The sequence below is a fragment of the Epinephelus lanceolatus genome, chromosome 4, assembly GCF_041903045.1.
Source record: "Epinephelus lanceolatus isolate andai-2023 chromosome 4, ASM4190304v1, whole genome shotgun sequence".
Classification (NCBI taxonomy): domain Eukaryota; kingdom Metazoa; phylum Chordata; class Actinopteri; order Perciformes; family Serranidae; genus Epinephelus; species Epinephelus lanceolatus.
In genome coordinates, this window is record NC_135737.1 from 8,399,350 (window position 1) to 8,423,017 (window position 23,668).

At 40.4% G+C, this 23,668-nt stretch overlaps 1 protein-coding gene across 2 annotated transcripts in view; it reads right to left on the reverse strand.

Annotated features, from left to right (window-relative positions):
* Positions 1–23,668, reverse strand: part of LOC117260308 (leucine-rich repeat and fibronectin type III domain-containing protein 1-like protein) — a 575,214-nt gene that overhangs the window by 41,116 nt on the left and 510,430 nt on the right. For both annotated transcript variants that reach the window (XM_033632283.2, XM_033632282.2), the window contains exons 10-11: positions 20,650–20,862; positions 19,609–19,919 (exon numbers count right to left, since the gene is read on the reverse strand). In XM_033632283.2, the coding sequence (XP_033488174.1) occupies positions 19,609–19,919; positions 20,650–20,862 (524 nt within the window). The remainder of the gene's footprint in view (positions 1–19,608; positions 19,920–20,649; positions 20,863–23,668) is intronic.

Sequence of the window (23,668 nt, forward strand, 5' to 3'; positions counted from 1 at the left end):
TTTTGCTGCACTCCCTGAAAAAGGTGACTCCATAGAAATTCTACAGGACACTGAAAGTTTAAAATGTAAATGGATAATTCATGACACAAGGTCAGAGTGAAAGTTTTTCAGCATATCATCGCCTCTCATCCTCTGAATGTCAATAAGTTAAGAGGAAACAGAGGAAAGAAAACAAACAAGACAAGACAAATTGAGAGTAGATGGAGTGTAGCAGAAGGGGTGGGTGGGTGGGAGGGGGTGCTGATGATGCCGTGGACAGTCAAAAAATAAAAGCATAAAAGCTGTCCAGGCACACATACCAGGACTCAATCCCAACTCAGTACAAAAAATGTGTGTTTGGTATCACACAGATAGTTGGAATGAAAACAGGAGCTCCTAAATTAAGTCATTTTTGTATTAAAACCCCCTGCTTACATTAATAATAGCCTGATGATATAGAACAATTAAACAGCCTAGACCATTTAGAATAAATGAATAGCCTTGACACAGGGAGGGTCAGGCAGAGGATCAAAGTCTGATAATTATGAGATATGGATAAATATTTGTGGACCTACGATATGAAACACAATAAACAAATATTGAGGTTAGCACAACAAATGGATCATCATCAAATCAGTCACTATGACGAGTGCAAATTAATACACCAGAGCTGAGAGAACCATCTGCCGGTTTCCAGTGAGCCGATCAGCACAACAGCACAAGAGAGAGAGTTATGCATAAGAACGGGACTGTGTGCCATCGTTGCTCTGCAGTTGTAGGGGATGGGAATGGACACACATCCAACACATACTAACATCACCCAGATGTGTTGATCACCGGGACTGGGAACAGAGAAATTAGAGGCCAGCTCCTTATCCCCGCTGCTTTCTAGCAGCCTTAGGACGCAGACACAGAACAGGATACGTTACAGATTTTTATAAACACAGTGAACATGATAACGCACAGCATGGTATGACCTGGATGTGCTGATCACCAGCACCCATCTATAATGTAGTCTATAATGATATGATGACACAGCAACGTTCAGGGGATATTTTCACTGGTGGCGCACTGGCGAAAGTGGATCAGTGTGGATAAATGAAAAATTAGCATTAACAGTTTATTTCAGGTGGTAAAACGTTACGTGACATTGTAAATGTAATACTATTACCTGCAATCCTATTGGTAACATGTTATATTACTTTGTTACTGCTAAAATGTAATATATTACTGTAATGCGTTACTTTCGTAATGGTCAAAGTTGTCACATTGACATTTAAGGTGTGTTGATTGATACACAACGTCAACTCATGCATTGAGTAACATGAAGAAAACTTTCCACCTTAAAGCTGTCTGTAGCTGCTGGTAGCCTTTTAACAGAAACAGTGATTAACAACTATAAAATCAGGTTCATGCTCACCATAGGCTAGCTAACAGGTTGGCTTCTACTGATGCTAGCTTGCTAATTAGCATTGATGATGTCAACATGGGTCCAATTCATGAAAAAAAATGCATCTGAAATTACTGCGGCTGCACTAGTGGCTGGTAAGTGTTAAAGGTCCTGAGCTTGATTCCAATAAACAGATCATCCTGGAACACAGCTGTTAAGAGTTGTAAACAGTAGTAAATAAATACAGCCCGTTGTTTCCTTCCAGCGTATGTTTGCTTTATGCATCAAAATGACACCTGTCTGCTCAACTGCTTGTCCTCAGAGGAATCATAACAAGACATTTCTGTTAATATTCTCAACATGATGAAACTATTCATAAAATCCGTCAAACATTACATCATGTGGTCAGTTATAGTTAACTAATGTAGGCCTATGTAAACTTGCCACTGTAGGAGGCGTGGTTGCATAACATTTGAGTGTGCACACATGCTCATGTGTCATAGGCGCACTTTGATACTGAAATAAATAGCACTACATCGCTGTTACTCAGAGCAACACAATTATTAACCATGAAAACTCTTCCGCCTATCTGTTTGAGCAGACTGAAGTTTAAACTGATGTGCAGGATAAAAACACAGAAAGACATCTTAAAGATTTTACCTTCAGGAAATATCTGTTGCCACAATGAATTTTCACTCTGAACAGATCTATAGTCAATTTGCCATATGCGAAGCAAACACCGCTTGGAGTCTTAAAAACTAAATACACACAATCACAGCATTTAAAAGTGGAGTTCAACAAAATAACAAAGCTGTGCAGACGATTCAGTTTTCATTTGCTGAGCTTTTGAGATCTCTGCTGCTAAGACTTCTTTTCTTTACCACAATACAACGGAGGCAAAGTGATTGATTTTGGAGCTCACTGCATTGAAAACTCAACAACAATGTTTTTTCACCCCTAGAACAATATCCTTAGTCCTGATCAGCCACAGATGTGTCATCACTTTTCCCTCCTACTCCTTTCTAATGAAGAAAAAGTCCGTGTAAAAACTGTTTCGTGAAAGACCTGAATTGTTTAAATAGTCTGAGCAGCACGACTAAACTCAAATTGATCTTCACTGTTGATGTGGAAACAGAAGTTTTAGGGGCTATTACCTAAACATTTTAGCACATTAAAAAAAGCTTTGTGCATGTCTAAGATATGGTGTAATTTTATTTTGGTGTGATGTGGGTGAACTGGCCCTTTAAGGCTTGCTGGTCACAAGGGAATAGTCTTGATAAAGACTGGTGACAGGGCCCTCTTAGGAAAGACAGGGTTATGGCCTTGGGGTGACACTGATGAGTGATGCAGGAAAGTAAAAAACAAACAAACAAACAAACAAACAAACAAAATAACTTCAATACACAGTAATACAAAAGGGAGTAAATCTCAGGCATATTGTACCACAGATAAACACAAAATGTCGTTTTGTCCTACACTCTCCTAAAAAGCAGAACATGCACTAGACTGGATCAGTAAACAAAAGGCTTACGATAAATTCTTGAGATGTTTCTTCCAGCTCTTATTTTTGTATTTTTGGCATCTGCAAAGTGAGTTTTATTCACTTAAACTGTTGCCCAGTCAGCAGAAGAAAAGAAAGTAGCGACATTGTACCTTTCTGCAAACCACAAATATGGTACAGTTGTACATTTCGTATGTATGACATCAACATTTCTAAAGTGACATAGTATATGAGCCTCGTGAGGTGGAGGAGATGGTGCATGGTGTGTCACCTCGGTGACCAAGGCAGACCAACGCAGATCACTGTTGGGACCAATAAACAACAAAACCGGTTGTGTTTTGGCAAGTCATAGCTGTTTTTACAAGGAGCCATTTAGCCACTAAACGTGGGTGTCTTCCGGCAACCCATCACTGTTTTTTCAGCAGGGATTGTGCCACAAAAAGACATTATTTCTTTACTGAGGCATTGCTGCATTTCCTGTCAGGATAGCACTGCTGTGTTTTCTGTTGCGATAGTGCCACAAAAGGGGGTTGTTTTACCAAGGTATCGCTGTTTTCTGTTGGCACAGTGCCATGAGAAGAGGTTGTTTTTTTAGCGAGGCATTGCTGCATATCCTTTCAGGATAGTGCCACAAAAAGCAGTTGTTGTTTCCCTGAGGTATCGTTACATTTTCTGTCGAGATAGTGCATCTGAAAGTGGCTGTTTTTATTTACCAAAGCATTGCTTTGTTTCCTGCTGGGATACTATCATTAAAAGAATTTTTTAGCAGGGCATTCCTGTGTTTCCTGTGGGGATAGTGCCAAAAAAGGACTTGTTTTTTACTGAGGCATCACTGTTTTTCCAGCAGGAATTGAGCCCCCAAAACTGTATTTTTTAAGCCCAAACATGATCTTTTCCTAACCATAACCAAATACTTTTGTGCCTGAACCTGGCCACATGTAAACTACAGTGTTGTTGAAATGTCATCTCAGCTAATTGGAAGTCATTCACCTTTTTCACATTTTATTTTAGCTAAATTTCAAAAGCCTGAATTGGACTTGCTTGAGATCTGGATGGAAACAGAGACTGAGGGGCATTGACAGTCATAACATGCAGAGAAAGTGAGTCAGACAAAGATACGGGGAGAGAAAGGTAAAAAGAGAGACAGCTGGCAGAGAAGAGAGAGGGCATCATTAGTGGGAAAAGATCAGCATGGCCTCAGGTTGGGTCTACTATAGGAACTTATTACACACATGCAGACATGTGTGGGTGTGTTCAGGAAGCACTGCTGTGTTTGGTAAAGAGTGAGTGACTGAAGCAGGTGAGTGAGGTCAAGAGATAATGGTGTCAGATACAGACACTGGTCTGCTGTGTGTGTTAAGTGTGTGTGTGTGTGTGGGGGGGGGGGTGAATGGATGACCTGTGTAGATAAAAGTACAGGAATAGGGAGAGAGATATTAACTCTACTCCTAATATCAAGACTGAAGTCAGTGACTATCTGGAAAGTGCAGGTACAATGTGCTGTTTGTAAATGTGTATGTAGATATCATGTTGCATATCAATATTTCTAAAGTGATGTAGTATATGTGCTGTCTTTGTCATTGGGGAGTGTAGGGGATGGTGGATGACATGATATCTCGTTGAGACACCTGCCAAGCTGAAGACCAATATTTAAGACCAATAAACAACAAAACCAGTTGTTTTTTAATGTGTCATTGCTGTTTTTCCAGGTGAAAACCAGTGAAAACTTGGGTGTATTTTGTGGACCCATCTCTGCATTTTTGGCCAGGATTGTGCCACCAAAACAGGGTATTATAAGCCAAAACATGTCTCTTCTTAACCCTAAGTGTTTTTTGTGCCCAAACCACACGTTAACCACAGCAGTGTTGAAACATAAAGTTTCAACATATCCGCTACATAATGAGGTGCAAATGTACTGTACCCATGGTTGGCAGAGACATCCATTTTTTTTCTCTAGAACTGCAACACTTTAGTTAGATAAACATTAAATGTAACATATTAATCTCAAAGTACATGTACAGTTGATGCTGATGGAAATTCAATGCTTTTAAAGGTAGCTCTCATAAATAAACTAAAGCATAGGAAAAATGGACATTTCCAGTCAAAAATCATGGTAAATCCACAGCAGCCATTGTTAGAGGCCCTAAAAATAGTCCCTGACGTGTTTTGCTGACATGAAAACCCTAAAAATGAGTGTGTTTTAACTTTTATGTTGCTGCAAAGCCAAGGTAAGATCTGACCTCCTGCTGTCTGTAGCAGTGACACCGGGAGCTGCAGCTCGGAGTCTGAGCAGGAGGAAAACCTTTTGATTTGATCTCAGCCTAAAAGCCTGGCTGTCATCTACTGTACTGGAGGTTTTCTAACTGGAGACCCAGTGGGACGAAGTGACATTTGGCTGATGGAAAAAGAGGGAAGAGGGAAGAGAGAGAGAGAGAGAGAGAGAGAGAGAGAGAGAGAGAGAGAGAGGAGGAAAAAAGACAGGGAAGGGCAGAAGGGATGAGGCATATTCAGAGGTGATGGAGCGAGGGAAGAGAAAGGGAAGGAAGATGACATTACAGTGACTTTCTAAAAGGTCTGTGTGCTGATAGACTGATAGAAAAATGGAGGTAGGGGATGAGAAAAAAGAGAGGTGTAAAAAAAAGAGGAAAGCTGATGCCTCATCATCATCTCAGCAGAATATGATCAGCTGTCATTTCCTGGACCCTTGCTCCCCTTCTTCCTCCCTCCTTCCTTCCTCACTTCCATCCACCTATCTCTGTATCAGCTGAGTCAAAGAAACATCTCCTCTTATTCACAGCACTGCATCAGTCCACCCCTCCTCCATCACTGCCTCTCTGTCTTTCTACTTTTCCATTCTGCCTCTCTCTCTTCTTTAATCTCTCCTTCGAGAGCCGGGCAGGATGGTAATTAGAAAGCCAGCACACACGCACAAATTCAAATGCACACACACACACACTTTCTCACACTGTGCTTTATAAAGCCTTTCATGCGCGCAGACACACACACACACACACACACACACACACATTCCTGGTCCAGGACAGAAAGAGAAAGAAGAGCAGAAGAGAATATTAAAGGAGGGAGAATCAATAGATTCATTTCCTGGTGCTGACAGAGGTTGATCTCTCCCTGGACCCATAATCCTTAGTGTGTGAGTGTGAGTGTGTGTGTGTGTGTGTGTGTGTGTGTGTGTGTGTCTGTGTGTGTGACAGATAGAGAGAGAGAGAGAGAGAGAGAGAGAGAGAGTAAGCAAGGGAGAGACAGAGAGGGGTGAAGGATAAAGCTGGTCAGGTTATTCTTGCCCTGGGGCAGAATTGAGGAGAAGCAGGGAATATAATAAAAATACAGCTTCCTTTTCTCTCCTCCTCCCCTCCCTGCTGCTTCCCCTACATCTTCAGAGAGTCCAACAGACACAGAGGGGAGGGAGAGAGAGAGAGAGAGATGAGGAAATGTCGATCTGTTATCTCGACGTTTCGGTTCTTGACTTTTCTGCCAGCGCAGCACGTTGAACTGAAAACCTGAGTGTGCGAGGAAACTAAGATGAAAAAAAAAAAAAAAAAACAGCACAGAAGAGAAGAACGAGGAGGAGGTGCTGAGATTGAAACCAAGCAGTCTGACTGCACCACGAAACCAGTTTTCCTCTTCTCTCACCATCCCTCTCCCATCCTCCTTTCCCTTTAACACTTCTCTGTCTCCTTCTTGTTCTTCCTCACTGCTCCCTGATTCACTCCTTTTTCTGGAAAACTGTGATCTTCTTCAGGTTCACAGTTTTAAACCACTCTCCACAAAAGTATGTTTAGATACTACGGATTTCTTTCGCCAATTTACATTTTGAAAGAAATTAAATTGCTGTTAAGATCATGTTCAGTTACAGCAGTTTTTCCAGATGTCCTGTGTGTGGTGACGTTTCAACCCATCATCAGAAACTTGAATTACTGCCCCATGGTTGTATGCCTCCGTGCACCAGTCAAGTATCTCTTATAGTTTACATCCATGTCTGTGAAAACATGGATGCTTCACACACATTTATCCCCCGACAGCACAGGAGATCTATAGAATCAGCACAATTTCAAGGTGGTCACCCAAGATGAGTGTCACTAATTCAGTTAGCTGACCTTTGACCTTTTGGATATAGAATGTCATCACTTAATCATTTTAACATATTAGACATTTGTGTGAAGTTTTGTTGAAGTTATGGCCAAAAACATATTTCGTGAGGTCACACTGATCTTGACCTTTGACCTTTCACCACAAAATTCTAATCATTTCATTCCTTAGTCCAAGTGGACGTTTGGGTCAAAGCTTAAGAAATGCCCTTAAGGTGTTCTTGAGATATTGTGTTCACGAGGATGGGACAGATACAAGGTCACACTGACCTTGACCTTTGAGCACCGAAATCCAATCAGTTTACTGTTGAATCCAAGTGAACATTTGTGCCAAATTTAAAGAAATTCCCTCAAGGCATATTTGAGATATCATGTTCATAAGAATGACACAGATAAGGTCACACAGACCTTGACCTTTGACTACCAAAGTCAAATCTATATATTCTCAAGTCCAAGCGAACGTTTGTGCCAAATTTAGAGAAATTCCCTTGAGGTGTTGTTGAGATATCAAGATATCACAGTGACCTTGACTTTGACCTATGACCACCTAAATTGAATTAGTTCATTATTGAGTCCAAGTGGACATTTGTGCCAAATTTGAAGAAATTCCCTTGAATTACTGTGTTCACAAGGAACAGACCGAAAACATAATGGCCACGGCATGTTGGCACTGTATGTTTCTGCAAATCATGGATAAATTACACTTGCACATTACATTGCAGATACTTTGAAACTTTATGTTTCAACAATGCTTTGGTTAATGTGTAGCTGGGTTTAGACACAAAAACTACTTGATTATGGTAAGGAAGAAATGGTGTTTTGGCTTAAATATTTGGTTCCTGGGGCACAATCTCTGCTGGAAAAGCAGCAATGTCTCAGGAAAAAAGAACTGCTTTTCGGGGCACTATCCCAGTTGGAAAAACAGGGACTAGTTGCTACAAAACACCTACATTTGGTGCGTAAAAAGCTGCTGGAAAGACAGTGATGACTTGCAAAAAAAATCGATTGGTTTTGTTGCTTGTGGGTCTCGAACAATGGTCTGCAACTTGGCAGGCGTCCTGCTTTGCTGACACACCATCTACCACTTTGCAAAACCTAACAAACAATACCAACACATTGACTGGCATCTGGGCTGATATATCCTGTATATTTAAAGGATTAGAGTGATTTTACACCATTTTTTCCTGAGAAGTCATTTGTTTGTGCACTTTGTTGTTGAAATCTAAATGGAAAAAAATATGGACATGTCTGCTGACAAAGGTTAAGATATGTTTATGTTGTTCAACAGTGTGGTGTAAATCTGACGTGTGCTAAAGATGAAGAATGTTGTTTTGCAGTCAGGTGTAAACAATGTCAGGGAAAGGTCCAACTTCTCTCTCAGGAGTGCAACAGATACAAGAATCTACACCATTTGGAATGATTTTTTCACTGCCTTTCTTCCTTTTTCTCCTTATAATATGTCTATTGTCTGTGTTACACCAATGACCTTGATTGTTATTGTATAGTTACAGTAAATGTTATAGATGTTATTATATTTGAAGTTTGTTTCCATTAAAGCCTTTATCTTTGTTCTGAAGCTACATTTGTTTTTTGCTGTACAACATGAGCTGAAGTGATGGCTAGTAGATAGACTGCTGTGCTCCCTCTGCTTATGTTACAGCTAATAGCTCAGAGCTAAACAGCTCTTTTACGCAAGTGGAGAGGCTGTTAGTGGGAAGGGAAAAATCAGTTGATTGGTACCCAATTTAAAAAACCTGCAAAAGTTTTTAATATCTATTTCATATGTAATGCATAATTTGTTCAGCTGAACTGTGCCTCCCTGTGGCGTGGACAGCAGTGATGATGGTCACTGAACTTCGCTGAGCCTCTAAAAATCTCATTGCCTCATTTGTCATGTCATTATGATAGGGCAGCAGTAGCCTACAGGGGAAAGCCAGCGGCTTCGGACTAGAAGATCAGTGGCAGTAATCCCACCTTCCTCCCGCCACCCCTCAGCAACTTCCATGATGAACCCCAGAGCTGCTCCACAACCAGCTGACTGCAGCCGCTCAGTTCACACAGTTAATGCAGTTCAGCAGTATTGGACAGCTCCCAAATGTGAATGTGAAGCAGGCCGGGGAATAACAGCAGGCATGCTCGCTCAACTTTCCCTGAAGAGATAAAGGTTAGAAAAAGCTGTGCACAGTTTGGGCCAACCATTTGTGGGGAAGCTGACTGCATCCAGACTGTTAGACTACTGGGTTGACTATTTTAATGAGGGCTTGGAAAAGGTAGGAGTATCTCTGATCCAGAAAAACTGAGATTTGAATCAAGAAAACAGAAAAATATCATGTAACTGGATGTGCAGCAGAGATGAAACTCAACCGAGCAGGTATTTTTTAATTGCAGGTATGCAGGGATCAATGCTTTTGCTGATACTGCAGTTCTTACTTTGTTGTCCACATGAGAAGCTGGACAAAATGTCTCTTGGTAGCTGTCTACTTGTCATATTTGTGAGCACACTCTCCTTGTATCCCTCCTTCCATGCTTTGACTGTGCAGGCTGCAGAGGAGGTGCAGAGAACCCCTCGTGTTGATCTCAAAAGCTCTACTGCAGACTCATTCTTGCACACTTTAATCCACTGTTATGAAGTACTGCTATTGTAAAAATGGCACATGTTGTGCAGACACACAACTTTGAGACATACTTTGTCCATTACGGCATTATGGTTATGATGCCAAGAGATCTAGTCAACAAAAGTGAGACAAAATGTCTTTAAGAAAAGAAAAACAAACACTGCCTTTGGCTTAGTGTGGGTTTTTTTTAGTGTTGAAACATTTTGCAAGTTGCAGCTTTCAGCATCTCCGACCACAGCCAATTCTATCAATTTTCTGTTGCATTGTGAAGCTGTTAACGGAGACAAGGCAAATAAAGTCCCACCCTAACGGAACATGTTTTTTACAGCCTGGTTATACCATCCAACAACCTCCAGTTCCTCTCAGCTCTCTGTTGAGGTTGTGAAAATCAACACAGTTAACAGTTAAACAGGATATTTTAGGAGTCAGGGTGCTGTTAGGGGTGATAACAAAATCAAAATGCCCCTTTAAAGACCCCACAAAAAAGACAGCTCCTGAAAACAAGTGAGAGTTGCCCTCATCTTGCTCTGGGGGGTCTGAAGATAAAATCCAACAAGTAACGCCACCACCAATTGGAAGGAATCCTGCCCATGTGCCCTCCCTATCAAATTAAACAACAGTGCCTGCAACCCACTTGCCAGAAAATAATGTTGGCATTGTACATTTCCAAGAACCACAGTTACGTTACATTTGTGTTTTTATGTAGCCGACACGTTGAAACTTTATGTTTCTTTACGTTTCAACAACGCTGTCATTAACGTGTGGTTAGGCTTAGGCACACAAATCACTTGGTTATGGTTAGGGAAAGCTCATGTTTTGGATTAAAATATCCGATATCGCTGGTACAATCTCATCAGGGAAAGCAGCTATTGATACATTTAGAGGTCCAGACCCGGACATATCAACATAACACTAAAACCTCCCAGCACTTGCAGCACGGTCACCGGAAAAAATTGTTGGAATTGTACGTTTCTGCAAAACCACAAAAATGTTACATTTTCACCTTTCATATGTATCATACCAACCCTTCTAAACTGATGTAGTATATAAGCTGACTTTGTCAGGGGGATAGTGTGTGGTGTGTCACCTAAGCGAGATACCTGCCAAGTTGCAGACCACTGCAAACCATCATTTGAAACCAACAGACAGCAAAATTGGTGTTTCCAGCAGCTTTTAGCCACCAAATGCAGGTGTTTTTACCCAATCCATGGCTGTTTTTCCTGTAGCGTATTAGCCCCCACACATCAGTGTTTTTGGTGACCCATCAAGGTTTTTCCAGCAGGTTTTAGCCCTGAAACATAGGTGTTTTTTGTGAGCTGTCGCTGTGTTTCCTGAAGCTTTTTAGCCCCCAGATGTGCGTGTTTTTCAGCGACAAGTTGCTGTTTTTCCAGTGGGAGTAGTGCTCCCAAAACAGGGTATTTTAGGCCAAAACATGATCTTTTACCACCCATTATCAAGTGGTTTCCTACTTTCTCACTAACCATACCTTAACCACAGCATTGTTTAAGGGTTAACATATGTGCAAATGTAATGTATCCGTGGTTTGCAGAAAAGTAGAACGCACACATTTCTAGGCGACTGGGTTGGCACTCATCCTATATGCACACTAGCATGGCCAAAAGAAAAGCAGCCACCTTGTTTCAGGAATCACATTGCATTAAAGACGCAAACATGTCATTTACTGGAGACTTTAACGACACCTGAGATAAAAAAGAATGAGGTGTTGCTCAGCAAATAAAAGCCAGAAAGTGACAGTAATTATGACAATGGATATGAAGTGGTGCAGAGAGTGTGTGCCTCAGTATGTGATGATGAACAGCACAGTGCTCTGACTGGCAGTAAAGCCAGGGACCAGACTGCAGAGGCGGGGCAGAGAGGGCAGAGTGGGCGTTGTGAGTCTCTTCTATTACAGTGTACAGTGGAGAGGCCATAACTCTGCCAGAGAGCTCCACTTGTGTTATAAAATGTTTTGCACTTAAAGTCAAAGTATAAGCACCGCCACTGCGAGCTAAAATAGGTGCTTTTACTTGACTCGTAGATTATAAAGTAGGCCAAAAAAGCCACAGTACAAAAAGCTGACTGCCTGTTTATAAAGAAAGAGAGTGTATGGTGGCCAGCAGGGACAAAGTTCCTGTGCAAACACTGGATGTCATCAGGTTCTTGAGAAGTTTATCAGATACACAATGAGTTATTTAAAATTGATTTGAATGTTTGCAGAGTTCAACAGTATCAATTTGAATACTTTTTGGTGTGATCATGCATACTTTGGCCATACTGTGATATTTACTGATAACAAAAATTATTGTTATTAATATCATGGCACTGATTTCAGTGACATTGCTTGGGGCCTTCGTGTTAAAGACAATTCTTGTAAGCATTTTGTGCAATAGATTCTGGACATTTATCTTACAAAATAACTGCCCAAAACAAATTAAGTTGTTTCTGAGAGAATGCTATCCTCTAACTGCTTTAGTCTCCCTGTCTGCTTTACACCACTTCGTTATCCAGATGACTGATGAGCAGACAAGCTCCTTTTTTGACATTTTCAACAACAAACTGAAGGCTGCTCAATCCCTCTGCAGTTTAAATCTGCTGGAGGCTCCACTGGTGCAACTGCAGGGTGTAAATGCAGAGCTCAAGGGAACAACAACAGCCGGCATAAAAGCAGGAGAGAACGATTTTGTTTCACTTCCCATACTCCGATTTTCCCAGCCGAACCAGAGAATCAAACTGTTGACCTTTGAAACACAAGGAGGCTGCATCTCTGTGCCTTCAGGCTGCCTCAGTAGAGTGAATGTTAAAAGAAGAGAGAGGCCGAGCAGTACCTGTTGTAAATACTGTAGAAACCCAGAAAATACACAATAACTAGCTACCTTTCTGTTTGCATCATAATGTTACAGACACAAGAGCAACAGAGTAGAACTAATCTGCTCTCATCTTTCCATCTTTAATTACTTAACATCTAAAGCCTTTTCCTTCTAAATAAATGATCTGGGTCACACAACATAAATGTAAAATTAAGCATAAATTAGCAATTTCTTTATGATATTAATTTGCAACCGCTAACAAGTGAAACCATAAAAGAAACTAACAGTTTGGAAACAAACAACAGAACAAAGAAACAGTGTACAGCTCCAATTACAATAGCTGGTTTTATTAATATTTGGTTTTATTTAGATGTAATAGTGGCTTTGCAGCCAATTTGACACTGCTGGCTAACACTGGTTTTGTCAAGTTGGAGATATTACAACAACTCCTCCCGATTAATGGCAAAATACATCATTACTTATTGCTCTCCAGATCGACCCAATGTCCTCTGATCTAACACCTCCTATTAACAAGGTGACATTACTTCTGACAGCCTAGCCTAACTACTTATCCTATACCATATTCTTGCACTATATTCTATTGTATCATACAGACAAATGAGTACAATTTCTTAATCATTTCCTATATTAGCTCAACCTAATTGCCAGAATTAATGTTGTCCTTTTCATGTTTCTGCAAACCAATGGATACGTTACATTTGTATGTTATTATGTTCAACGTATACGTACAACGCTGTGGTTAATATGGTTAGGTTTAGGAAGAAAAAATACTTGGTTATGATTAGTAAAAGATCATGTTTTGGCATAAAATACCCAGTTTTGGGGGCACAATCCCTGCTGGAAAAAACACTTTTTTGGCACTATCACGGTTGGAAAAAAAGTGATGGGTTGTTGCAAAACACCCATGTTTGGTGCCTAAATGCTGTTGGAAACACAGCGATGACCCGCTAAAAAACAGTAAGCATTGTTATTTGTTGGTTTTGAACAGTCTGGACTCTATGCTCTTACGCACCTGTCCACAAAAGTTTTTCAAGGTGTGCATCGGCCTTTACAAATTTTTGGTTTTGAACAGTGGCATGCAGTAGTCTGCAGCTTGACAGGCGTCTTGCCTAAGTGACACGCCAGCCACCAGTTAGCAGAACCAGACAAACACTGCTAATAGAAAAAGGCTCATGGGTTGCTAAAACGCTGCTGCTAAAATGGGTTTTGTTGTTTGTTGGTCTCCAACAGTGGTCTGCAGCTTGGCAGGCATCTCATCTGTGTGTTTTATTCTATTCTCATTTTACTATATGTACCTCTTATTATTTATTTCTGTTACTTTCCACTCTTATCTGTATTTATTTTTGCCTTCGTACTGCTGCAAGAACCAAATTCACTGGGAATCAATAAAGGTGAATTTTATCAGTTTGTCAGAGTACGAGGACGTTCAATGTCACAGTTAGAAGAACTGCTTGGAAAGGGGCGGGAATGATCTTTCTAATGCTTAAAGAAACTGATGTTGTCTTCCAGATGGAAACTGGAAGCCATTGCCCCTTAACAATTATTAAACTGTTTTCTTACTTTGCTCAAGACAGAGGCATAATTGCTATGGCTGCTAGAGGCTTTTGTCGCTTAAAAGCAAACCTGTATGGTCTCTGAAATTACAGCTGTCAAAAATAACTGATCTCTTTGACTTGAGCCCCTTTCACACATGCACTGTGACCCAGAACTCATCTAGACTCCACCCGGAGGAGGTGTAAGTGAGAGCGCAAATGTCCAAATCAGTTGGACTGGATAATAAACATACTTTACCCTGCCAGCTCCCTTGTACAGAGTCAGTGTGATGTCTGAGTGGGTGTGTTGATAACATTTCTATCATGCAATCAGCCTGAAAAAAGAATACAAACATCCAAGGCTAGGATAGGAAAGGGTAGGGTAGGGTAGGGTAGGGTAGGGTAGGATTCACTTCATTAAGCCCCAAAGGGGAAACTGGTTCACCACTGTTAACAAAAAGACATACACAGTATGTAGACAAAGACAGACATGATCCATGCACAAGACCACACCAGGATGAAAAACAATGGTCATTAACACAAAGAAGCCAACAAAAATGTTTAATTGAAGATATGACAAGATTCATAAACATCTGTCAGTAAGGGCCAATCATCCGAAAAATTCAAGGCACTATAAGAGACTCGATTGTTTATGACCGAATTATGACTTTGTAAACAAAACATTGATATTTCTGCAGCGTACTTTTTGCATCATGTCCTGCCTTGTGCATACTCTACTGAGGTGCCGTCCCTTACCTAAACCAAATGGAGTATTTAGAGTAGGTGAGTACACGCCTAACACAGACAATCTCCTGTTGAGTGCTACATGTGTGCAAGCTGTCCTCATGCACTGTTAATGTTTTGCTATGAAAAGTAATGCACCAAAATTCATACATATCCCACGTAATGATAAGCTAGAAAACGTATGCATATCCCACGTAATTTGGAAGTCTGCTATCATGTGTCCAATGCACTAATGGGAGTAAAGAAGGAAGCAGTCCATAGCGGTCCTGTTAGGAGACTGATTGAGGCAGTGGATGGGTCACAATACAGTACACAGGACTTCCTCCGGGGGACCCATGTTCAGAACCATGTGAACTTTGACTCATTTTAAGATGCATGGACAGTCATCTTGCTTAACCTGCTGACACCAGGCTGCCTGGTGTCACAGTTTGCTGTGAGCAAAACACCCTCCCATTCCCTGGGAAACCATTAGGTCACCCACACGGTTCAATCTGAAATGATCCATTTGGATGCTCTACACCTGACCACGTGTTCCCTCCAATCGAAGGCTAGAAAATAGTCACTTGAGTGCCTTTGGTTTTTGGTTAAAATGAGAATTGAGGCCGCGGACACATTTCAAACTGTCATCTGTCAGCCCTCCAAATGCTTCGTAATAACACTCAATTATACATCCTGAATGACGTTGCTAGGTTACAGAGCTGGCTAAGTGGCTGATGGGACCATCCAGTGGTCACTCAGTATCATGGGCTGATAGAGGGGTCCACACTCAGCCACTTGGCAGCTCCAGCCTGAAACATGCTCTGAAATCCACATCTGGTGATTAGGGTGTGCAAATCAGCTGCTGCCGAGAGGATTCAGGTCTGGAGACAGACCAAAAGATTCCTTCGGGGAAGTTTCACACCTCATTTACTTTTTTTTAAAGTGCACTATTTAATATATATTATTATTGCATCAGTGTTTGATCTTCTTAATTTCTGGCCTCCTCATTTGCACAGCTGCAAATTTTATGTGCTTGAACAATATATTTTATGTAAGATGTATTTCTTTTGCACTGGGTTCTGCACAGTTCAATGATTTTTTTCTGCATTGATTTTCCCCCTTTGGACATTTTTCTGCATAGTCTTTGCTTTTGAATAGTAGAAAATGATTGCTTTACATTAATCTTAATGTTCTGCCTGGCTTTACTCATTAATTTTCAGATTTATGCTGTTACATCTTTTTCTTCCCATTTTTTAGCCTATTGCAGGTGTCTTTTGGAATTCATTCTTGATTTCTTTGTCTCTATGTGAGCAGACCCTAGAGCTCTGAGATGCTCTTCTGTCATTTCTGGCCAAGAGTGTAACACCAGTAACTGCAGGAGGATTTAAGTTTATCATTAATAGCTTTGTTCTTGGGTGGACTTTTCCCAGCTCCCCCTACAAACCTCACCAAGGATTAAAGCTGTGTTGTTGTGTTTTGGGATGGATTTTCACTTCAAAAAGCAAACTGATTACGCTCTGAATTATGACCATAATACCATAATTCTCAAGTTTTTCAAATAATGTTTTGGGAGCTCAAGAACTGATCTGATATTTGTTGCCTGAAAGCCAAATCACATTTTTTCCCCAGTTTACTCGTCTTTTGTTGCTCACTGAGCTGTTCACTTTCACACAACCTGAAACAGCCTCCTACGCAAGGAAGACCTTGGTGATAACTACCCACACAGGGATGATATGTGTTTGGAGCAAAGACATACAGAAAGGAACAGAAATCCCACTCACATTCGCACACTTCCTCTACCTGTTTTTATCGTGGAGAAAAAAACAACAACTTTTTTTTTTCCACCTGATAAGCACAAAGGCTCAAACATATAAATACATAAACATAACCAACAGGCCCAGAGGACAAATACACAGCATCACACATAAACAAAACAAACTCATATGCCAGTCAAATCACCAAACAAAACACACACACACACACACACACACACACACACACACACGTAGGAATACACATGTTGTACACATTGTTGGAAAGACATTCGGCTGTTCACAGTGTTGCTGCAGTGACCTGGATATCTCCAATATGACTGCCATATGTAACACTAAACATCCTTTGCTGATACACTGTAAAGCGATATTCACATAGCTGCCTGCATGGATCCTGATATACTAATAAAATAAAGAGCTGTTGTGCAGCCAGACATTGTTCAAACCCACAAAGCCTCAATTAAGCTTTACATTCTAGAGTGCATCACAAAGATACCAAATATGTCAGGAGGGGTTTTAGGGAAACGTGTCTAAAATGATGCAGCAGACATCTAGAAAATCGATGTAGTGCAAACATAGATTCTTGGGTTTGAGTATTTCACTTAGTGTTAATAGCATAAAACCTCAGCAAAGAACTGGAACAAGATGATAGAGAACATGCATGCTACTGTGAGACAGAGTGGAACAGGATGCTTTGTTGGAGCTGAAAACTGTGCTATTTACAGTGATTTCAATTTATGGCATGTAAATTGAATATAATCTCAGTTTATCAAAGCATCCAGCCTCATCAGCAACTAGGCAGAAACTGTATTTTTATACTTCAGGCAGAAATGATCCCCAGGAAAGATGCACTACTCCTTTTTTCTCTGTAGATCTTCGTCACATACAAGCACTCTTTCCCACTGCCCTGAGTGGTGGATTACTCCAGATAATCACAACCTAACTGCTGCAGAAATGTTGGCATCGTACATTTCTGTAGTGGATATGCTGAAACTTTACATTTCTTATCATTTCAAAAATGCTGTGGTTAATGTGTGGTGAGGTTTAGGCACAAAAATCATAGGGTTATGGTCAGTGTTGGGCAGAAACCACCCGGTCTCAATCTGAAGTCAAACAGTGACTTCCAGCATCAGACACCGACAACAAAAGCTGTCCTTTCACGTCAGCGTGGTATGCGACCGGTCGCAATTATTGTTTAATAGTGCCTGACAGCGTCAAGGGGAAATGTAACGAGAAAACAACGAAAGTTAAGGCAGTGATGATCTGAGTAGGGCAGGCGGGAGGGGTGGTGGATGGGTCCAACAACCACCACCCTTCACCCGGGAGGCCAGTGTTCGCTTACGCCAAACCCTGTTCTTTATTTCTAAACCCAACCATGTGTATGTGCTGGCAAAATGTAACCACGTGCGTTTGTTTTTGAAGGAAAAAAAAAAAGTCAATTCCCTGTGTTGTACCAACTTGGTGCATTTATTTTGAAAGCGACAGTATGCAAACTGTACATTTCCTGTGAAAATTAAAGTGTATTTTGAAAGAATTTATTTTGACTTAAAGCAACATTTACCTTTCTGGAAATTTTATGCTTTTCTTTGTTTAGGTTAAAATGCTATTAATAAGCTGATGGCACACTAAAATGTAAGTGAATTCCACCAGAGACAAAAAACTGATAATTGTACCATTCTCATATGGTTCTAAAAAAAAACTTCAGCCAATCATTGCATTCGGACCAAATGCAATGATTGGCCGAGCGTCATGTCTGTCTTCCCCACGTGGAGGCCTCCAACTGACGTAACCGCTCGCGTAACACGCAATCATTGCACTGGGCTTGTATGTCACAAAGTAGCAAGCTAGTTTGGAAGATGGAAAAGTTTACCTTAAGTGGCTGGGAATATTCCAATTACTTTAACTTTGTCGGGAGTTAAAATGACAAGATCACTGTTACTGTAGGTGGTGACAGTCACAGTCTTTCTACTGCGAAAAACATGTCCTCAAACCTTTGGTCTGAAACACCTACTACGACAGCGCAACAACGTGAAGCTCCATGAAATACACCCCACCAAAGGTGAGACCTCGGTGGCCATGCAGGAATGCTGCAACCTTACACTGGCTAAACAACCACAACTGGGTTTAATTGTGGACAGCTGCAGCTACAAATTAAGGTTGTGGCTGGGTATAGGGAGGATGAGATATTGCCAGACTCCAGGATTAACTGTCCATCTTTCAGTCAGATTCTTGGGAAAACATATGCCACAGGCAATAGAAGAAGTCTGGATTTAAATTAACAATTACCCTCACATTAACACAGAGGCGCACATGCAAAGTCTGAATTTTGAGGAGAAAAGATGTAATTACCAATTCTGTGGGGTGTAATGGAGAAGTAATATGACAAGTAGTGTTATGTATTACTGATGGCAGGGAGTAATAAATAAAGTAATAACTTAACTTTTGAAAAGAGTTATGAATATTGAGTAATAAATTACGATTTTAGATTAACTAGCCCAAAACTGGTTATGGTTAGGAAAAGAACATGTTTTGGCTTCAAATACCTGTTTTTTGTAGCACAATCCTTGTTAGAAATGCAGCGATGTTTCAGTAAAAACAACCACTTTTTGTAACACTATCCCTGGTCAAATAACAGCGACAAGTTGTTAAAAAATACCTAAAAGCTGCTGGAAACACAACAGTGACTTGCTAAAACACACGGTTTTTGTTCGTTGGTCTTGAACAGTGGTCTGCAGCTCAGCAGCCATCTGGCATAGGTGACACGCAAGTCATCATTCCCTCCACCTCCAGAAGACAAAGTCAGCTCATATACTACATAACATTTGAAATGTTGATATGGTGAAACGTGCAAACTGCAGACATGTACAATGCCAACATTTTCTTCTAGCAACTGGGCTTTAAATCAGGAACATCACCTTCTTTAATCAAGTGCATTACTAGTAAGCACAAAGGAAAAGTCATGTGTCCTATGAAGGTCTTTGTTTCTCTAAATTGTACCTGCGATCCGGCAATGGTTTCATTGCACATCAGGAGCATTCTTTGTGTTTATCTACTGTGGAGCAGAAACCTATTGTTTTAGATTCGGACTAATACTCTGTAATTCTGTCTGAACACTGAGGATGGCTTGTATATGCAGAAGTTTCATCTTCTTCAGCCTTTTACCTGTATATGAGGATATCGTCTGTGGAGCTGTTGTACTGGATCTGGTACATGCGGACTCCGGGTATGTGGTTCTGCGGGGGCCATCGAATGGTAGCAGAACTGGATGTTAGATCCGACACACTGACCCTCTGCTGGTCGTACCGGGCCTGACCTCCGCTGGCATTGGATTTGATGGATGTGGGGATGTCTGAAGGCCCTGGGTCGGGGTCCAGTTTGGGGTCAAAGTGTGGCGAAGGGTTGACGACTAACTCAACAGGAGCAGTGGCCTCCCCAGCTGCATTAGATGCTATGCACGTAAACTTTCCAGAATCCTAGAAATCATTGGAGAAGAAAAGAGGATACCCAACATTAACCTCACTTTTACTCTGATTGTGAGTTCCCCGTGAAACCAATTATAATGAACAGACTCTTTATTTTTGATTTGGTTAAGTCATGATGATATTTTGGCAGTCAAAAACATTTGAATAACGATCTATTTTGTTGTAACAGATTTCACACTGACAAATGTAATAAACAAATGGCGCTTAAGATTTCTTGGTAGCAAGCTAACAGCTAACAGTTGATTTGCTAATTTTCCTGCCAAATGCAGGCAGTAATTGTATTTGATGTTCCTAAATTTGCACTTAAGCCAAAAGTATGTGTTTAGGAAATGTTAAATATATTCCATCTCTTTTTTATTTTTATGCTACTTATTATGCATGTTACTCTTCAATCTGGTATTGTAAATTCAAAACAAAATGCTAATAAAGTCCACAATAGCTTATTAAGCAGTAAACATGCTTTATAATCACAAAAAAGTATATTTTAATCCCCCCAAAAAGTGCATTACTTGTTTTCAAATGCTCTTTATAAATGTAGTCACTGATCTTAAGCTATACCCACTAAAGAGTAGATCATAAAAAGCTACAAAAAGGAATTGTTTTTGGTATTTGAATTTATACAATAAAACAGAAATGCATAGAAAGCACACTGACAGTTTTAACATGAATTAACAGATTGATCACATAACCATATTTCATGAAAATGAAACCATGTCTCCACCTTAACGGATGCCTTTAGGATGTCAAGCGAGCCGTTCTCGTAGCAGATGGTTCTCGATGTGTTGCCAATCAGCTTTCCATCAGGACTGACCCAATGTGTCGAGGGCTCAGGATCTCCAATGGATTTACAGCGCAGGCTGACCTCCTGACCCTCCATCACAAACATCTTGGAGGTATGGCGAGTTATCATTGGGGGCTCGCACACAAACTCCTCCTGTTAAGAGACATGAAACCAAAAAATATAAGTCCCCACACTTTATTGATTCAAAAATGTAAGCTTGTGGAACATACTGTCAGTTGCTGTGGTTATATGGACAATATACCTTACACAATTCAAAATATCCTGATTACAGAATCCAACTTAATTGTTTACATGGATGCTCAATAAAGTGAAGCAATGAAATGCATGTTAACATGCCCCAAAGCAATTACTATAACTTTTATGATGAACACTAAGTGGTGTTCCACTTTGGGGTACATCACAAGCGCAATAAAATCTGGTCTGCAGTCGCTGAAAGGCTAAATAGCTTGCATTACTACATTACTTTACATTACTTTACATTAAGGACGTAACATCAGTCATGGGGCGCTAAATCATACTGTCTATCATATGGAACTACTGTGTGTGCATTTTTGTAGCATTCACTCCAAAAACCCTTAAAAAAAAGTTACAGTACTGTCAAGAGCAAAGAGGTTGATAACAGAAGTGACTTAAAAAAATTCAAAACATCAAGGAAAAAAACAACAATAAAAGAGGCTACAAGTTTAATACAATATCTAAGGAGTTTAGAGAAATACAGGCTCTGACTGGCTTCTAGTGGTCCTCCAACAGCAGACTTTCTGAACGAGTTCAATTGTGAACACATGAAGATTAAGTGAGTTTTTTAGCCCTTGCAATATTTAAAACCCACCCACTGGCACCTAAGCCAGTATAAAGCCAGCCAAAACCCTAGTGGAGTATTATTGCTATGCCAAGCAGGGCGTGCCAAGGCTTACTCCAGCTTACTCATCATTCCCACCACTCAGTGCATCTTCACACCTTTTTCTGGGTCCTTCTTGGGTCTTGTTACCAGCAAAGAAGATTGCTAACCTGATGACCGCTGGGCTGAAGCTTCAAATACATCACTAGTGCCTTTCAGTCTTGTATTACATTCTAACCCTCAATTGTTCCTGTGATGCTCAGAGTAAAATGCTCTGATTGAACTGGGCTGCTCCCTAATGTGAGTGTCAAAGTATAAGAATGTGAAGTTGGTCACTGGAGGGAAAAGAATATGGAGCACTTAAATGGGGTCAGTAAATATCTGGTTTGTCCAGTTAACCCTCAAACTCCAACTGGAGTCAACATTTTTTCCATATTCAGGTGAATTTAACCTCTTGAATTTTTGAGCTTTCTGTCAGAGAAGAAGCAGTGCAGATGCAAAGAAAAAGCTGAGCAGCTTCCATTGATTTCAAAGCAGGAATTCCCTTGGCAGCTGATGGCTAATGTCTGACCTCTAATGGATGCAATGGCGGCTCACTTGTCCTTGCAGCGGGAAAGAGGCTATTAACTCTCAGAGTATTAATATGGCCAGACAACTTTGGTGACACAGAGGTCTCTGGATCAACCTCTTTACAAGGCTAATCCTCTTATAGTGATCCTACAGCACCTCTCTGAGGGAGGTCCATGACTATTACTCGAGGTGAGGCAAAGGTCTGTACATCATCCTCTCCAAGAAGATACCAATTAATCCCATCTTTATCTCATGGTGCACCTCCACTTATTGGAGCTCTCAAACAGCCCAGTGGGGTCGGCTCCTTAAGATCTCCAGGTGAGGCAAAACCCTCTTTATCATCTGCTTTAAGGTAACATCTTGAACCACACCACTTCATTCTGTTATCTCTCTAAGCATCATTATAGCTCTGCTGTTGTACAGCATCATTTTCCCAGCAGGTGAAGAACAGATCTCTCAGTTGCTGCCCGACCTTTAGTCCTATAACATCTAACTGCAAGATTCGGCAACAACACATCTCCACTGGTTTATCTTAGCAATGCAGCTATAAGCTGCTTTATACTGTCGTTTGTGTCTGTTGACATTTATAATGTTGTAGAAATGAATCAACAACATTCAAACTTTACTCCTCCTCAAAGCAAAAGTGCAGCAGTGTTTCTGTTTCTTAATGTAGCAGACATGTAGCTACGACTTGTTAAACTGTTATCCATGCAGGCACATATTAATCAGTCCCTCCAGGATCTCGCAGCAAAAAAACTTGAATTTGCGGCCAATTTTGTCAAAAAATTCGATAAAAATTGCAACATTTTTCTGTGATTTTTTTGTGGGAAATTGCAGCTAATGACAAAAATTGTGGCTAATGACAAAAGGAGAAAAAGAAATGTGATTTTTCTTAAATTACTACCTCCAAAAAAATAAGTCATGTAATCACTTGCTATAATAATCATACTGAATATTACAAAAATAGCTGCAAATGTTTTTTTATAGTTCTCTTGTTTAGTTTTATTTAATTAATTTCAAAACATGGACTCCAATAATGTTGCAAAAAATCCTGAGTGAACACTGTAGCTCTCAAACCAGACAATGTGACTGTAAACATAGCATTTTAATACATTCAGCACATACTGTATGCATTTAAACAGTGCAAATTCTTATGTCAATACAGAGCGTTTCTCCATACTGCACCTCTGATGACGTTTCAAATGACGTAAAATGTGGAAAAACGTGGAAAAATTGCGGGTTTTTTGAAAAATTGCAAGCCCTCGCAAATATTGCAGACTTACGTTGAATTTGCGTCAATTATTGCGATCACAAGATCGTGATTTTCTGGAAGGACTGATTTATGACAATACTACATATTATGCTACATATGCTACAATGGTACATACTGTCTGTCACATTCAATAAAGATATAAATGCAACATTTTTGTGTTTGCTCCCATTTTTCATGAGTTAATGAGTTATAAATGATTTAATACATTTTCTGTGCATACAAAAAGTTTTTTTCTAGCAAATTTTGTTGAAATTTTT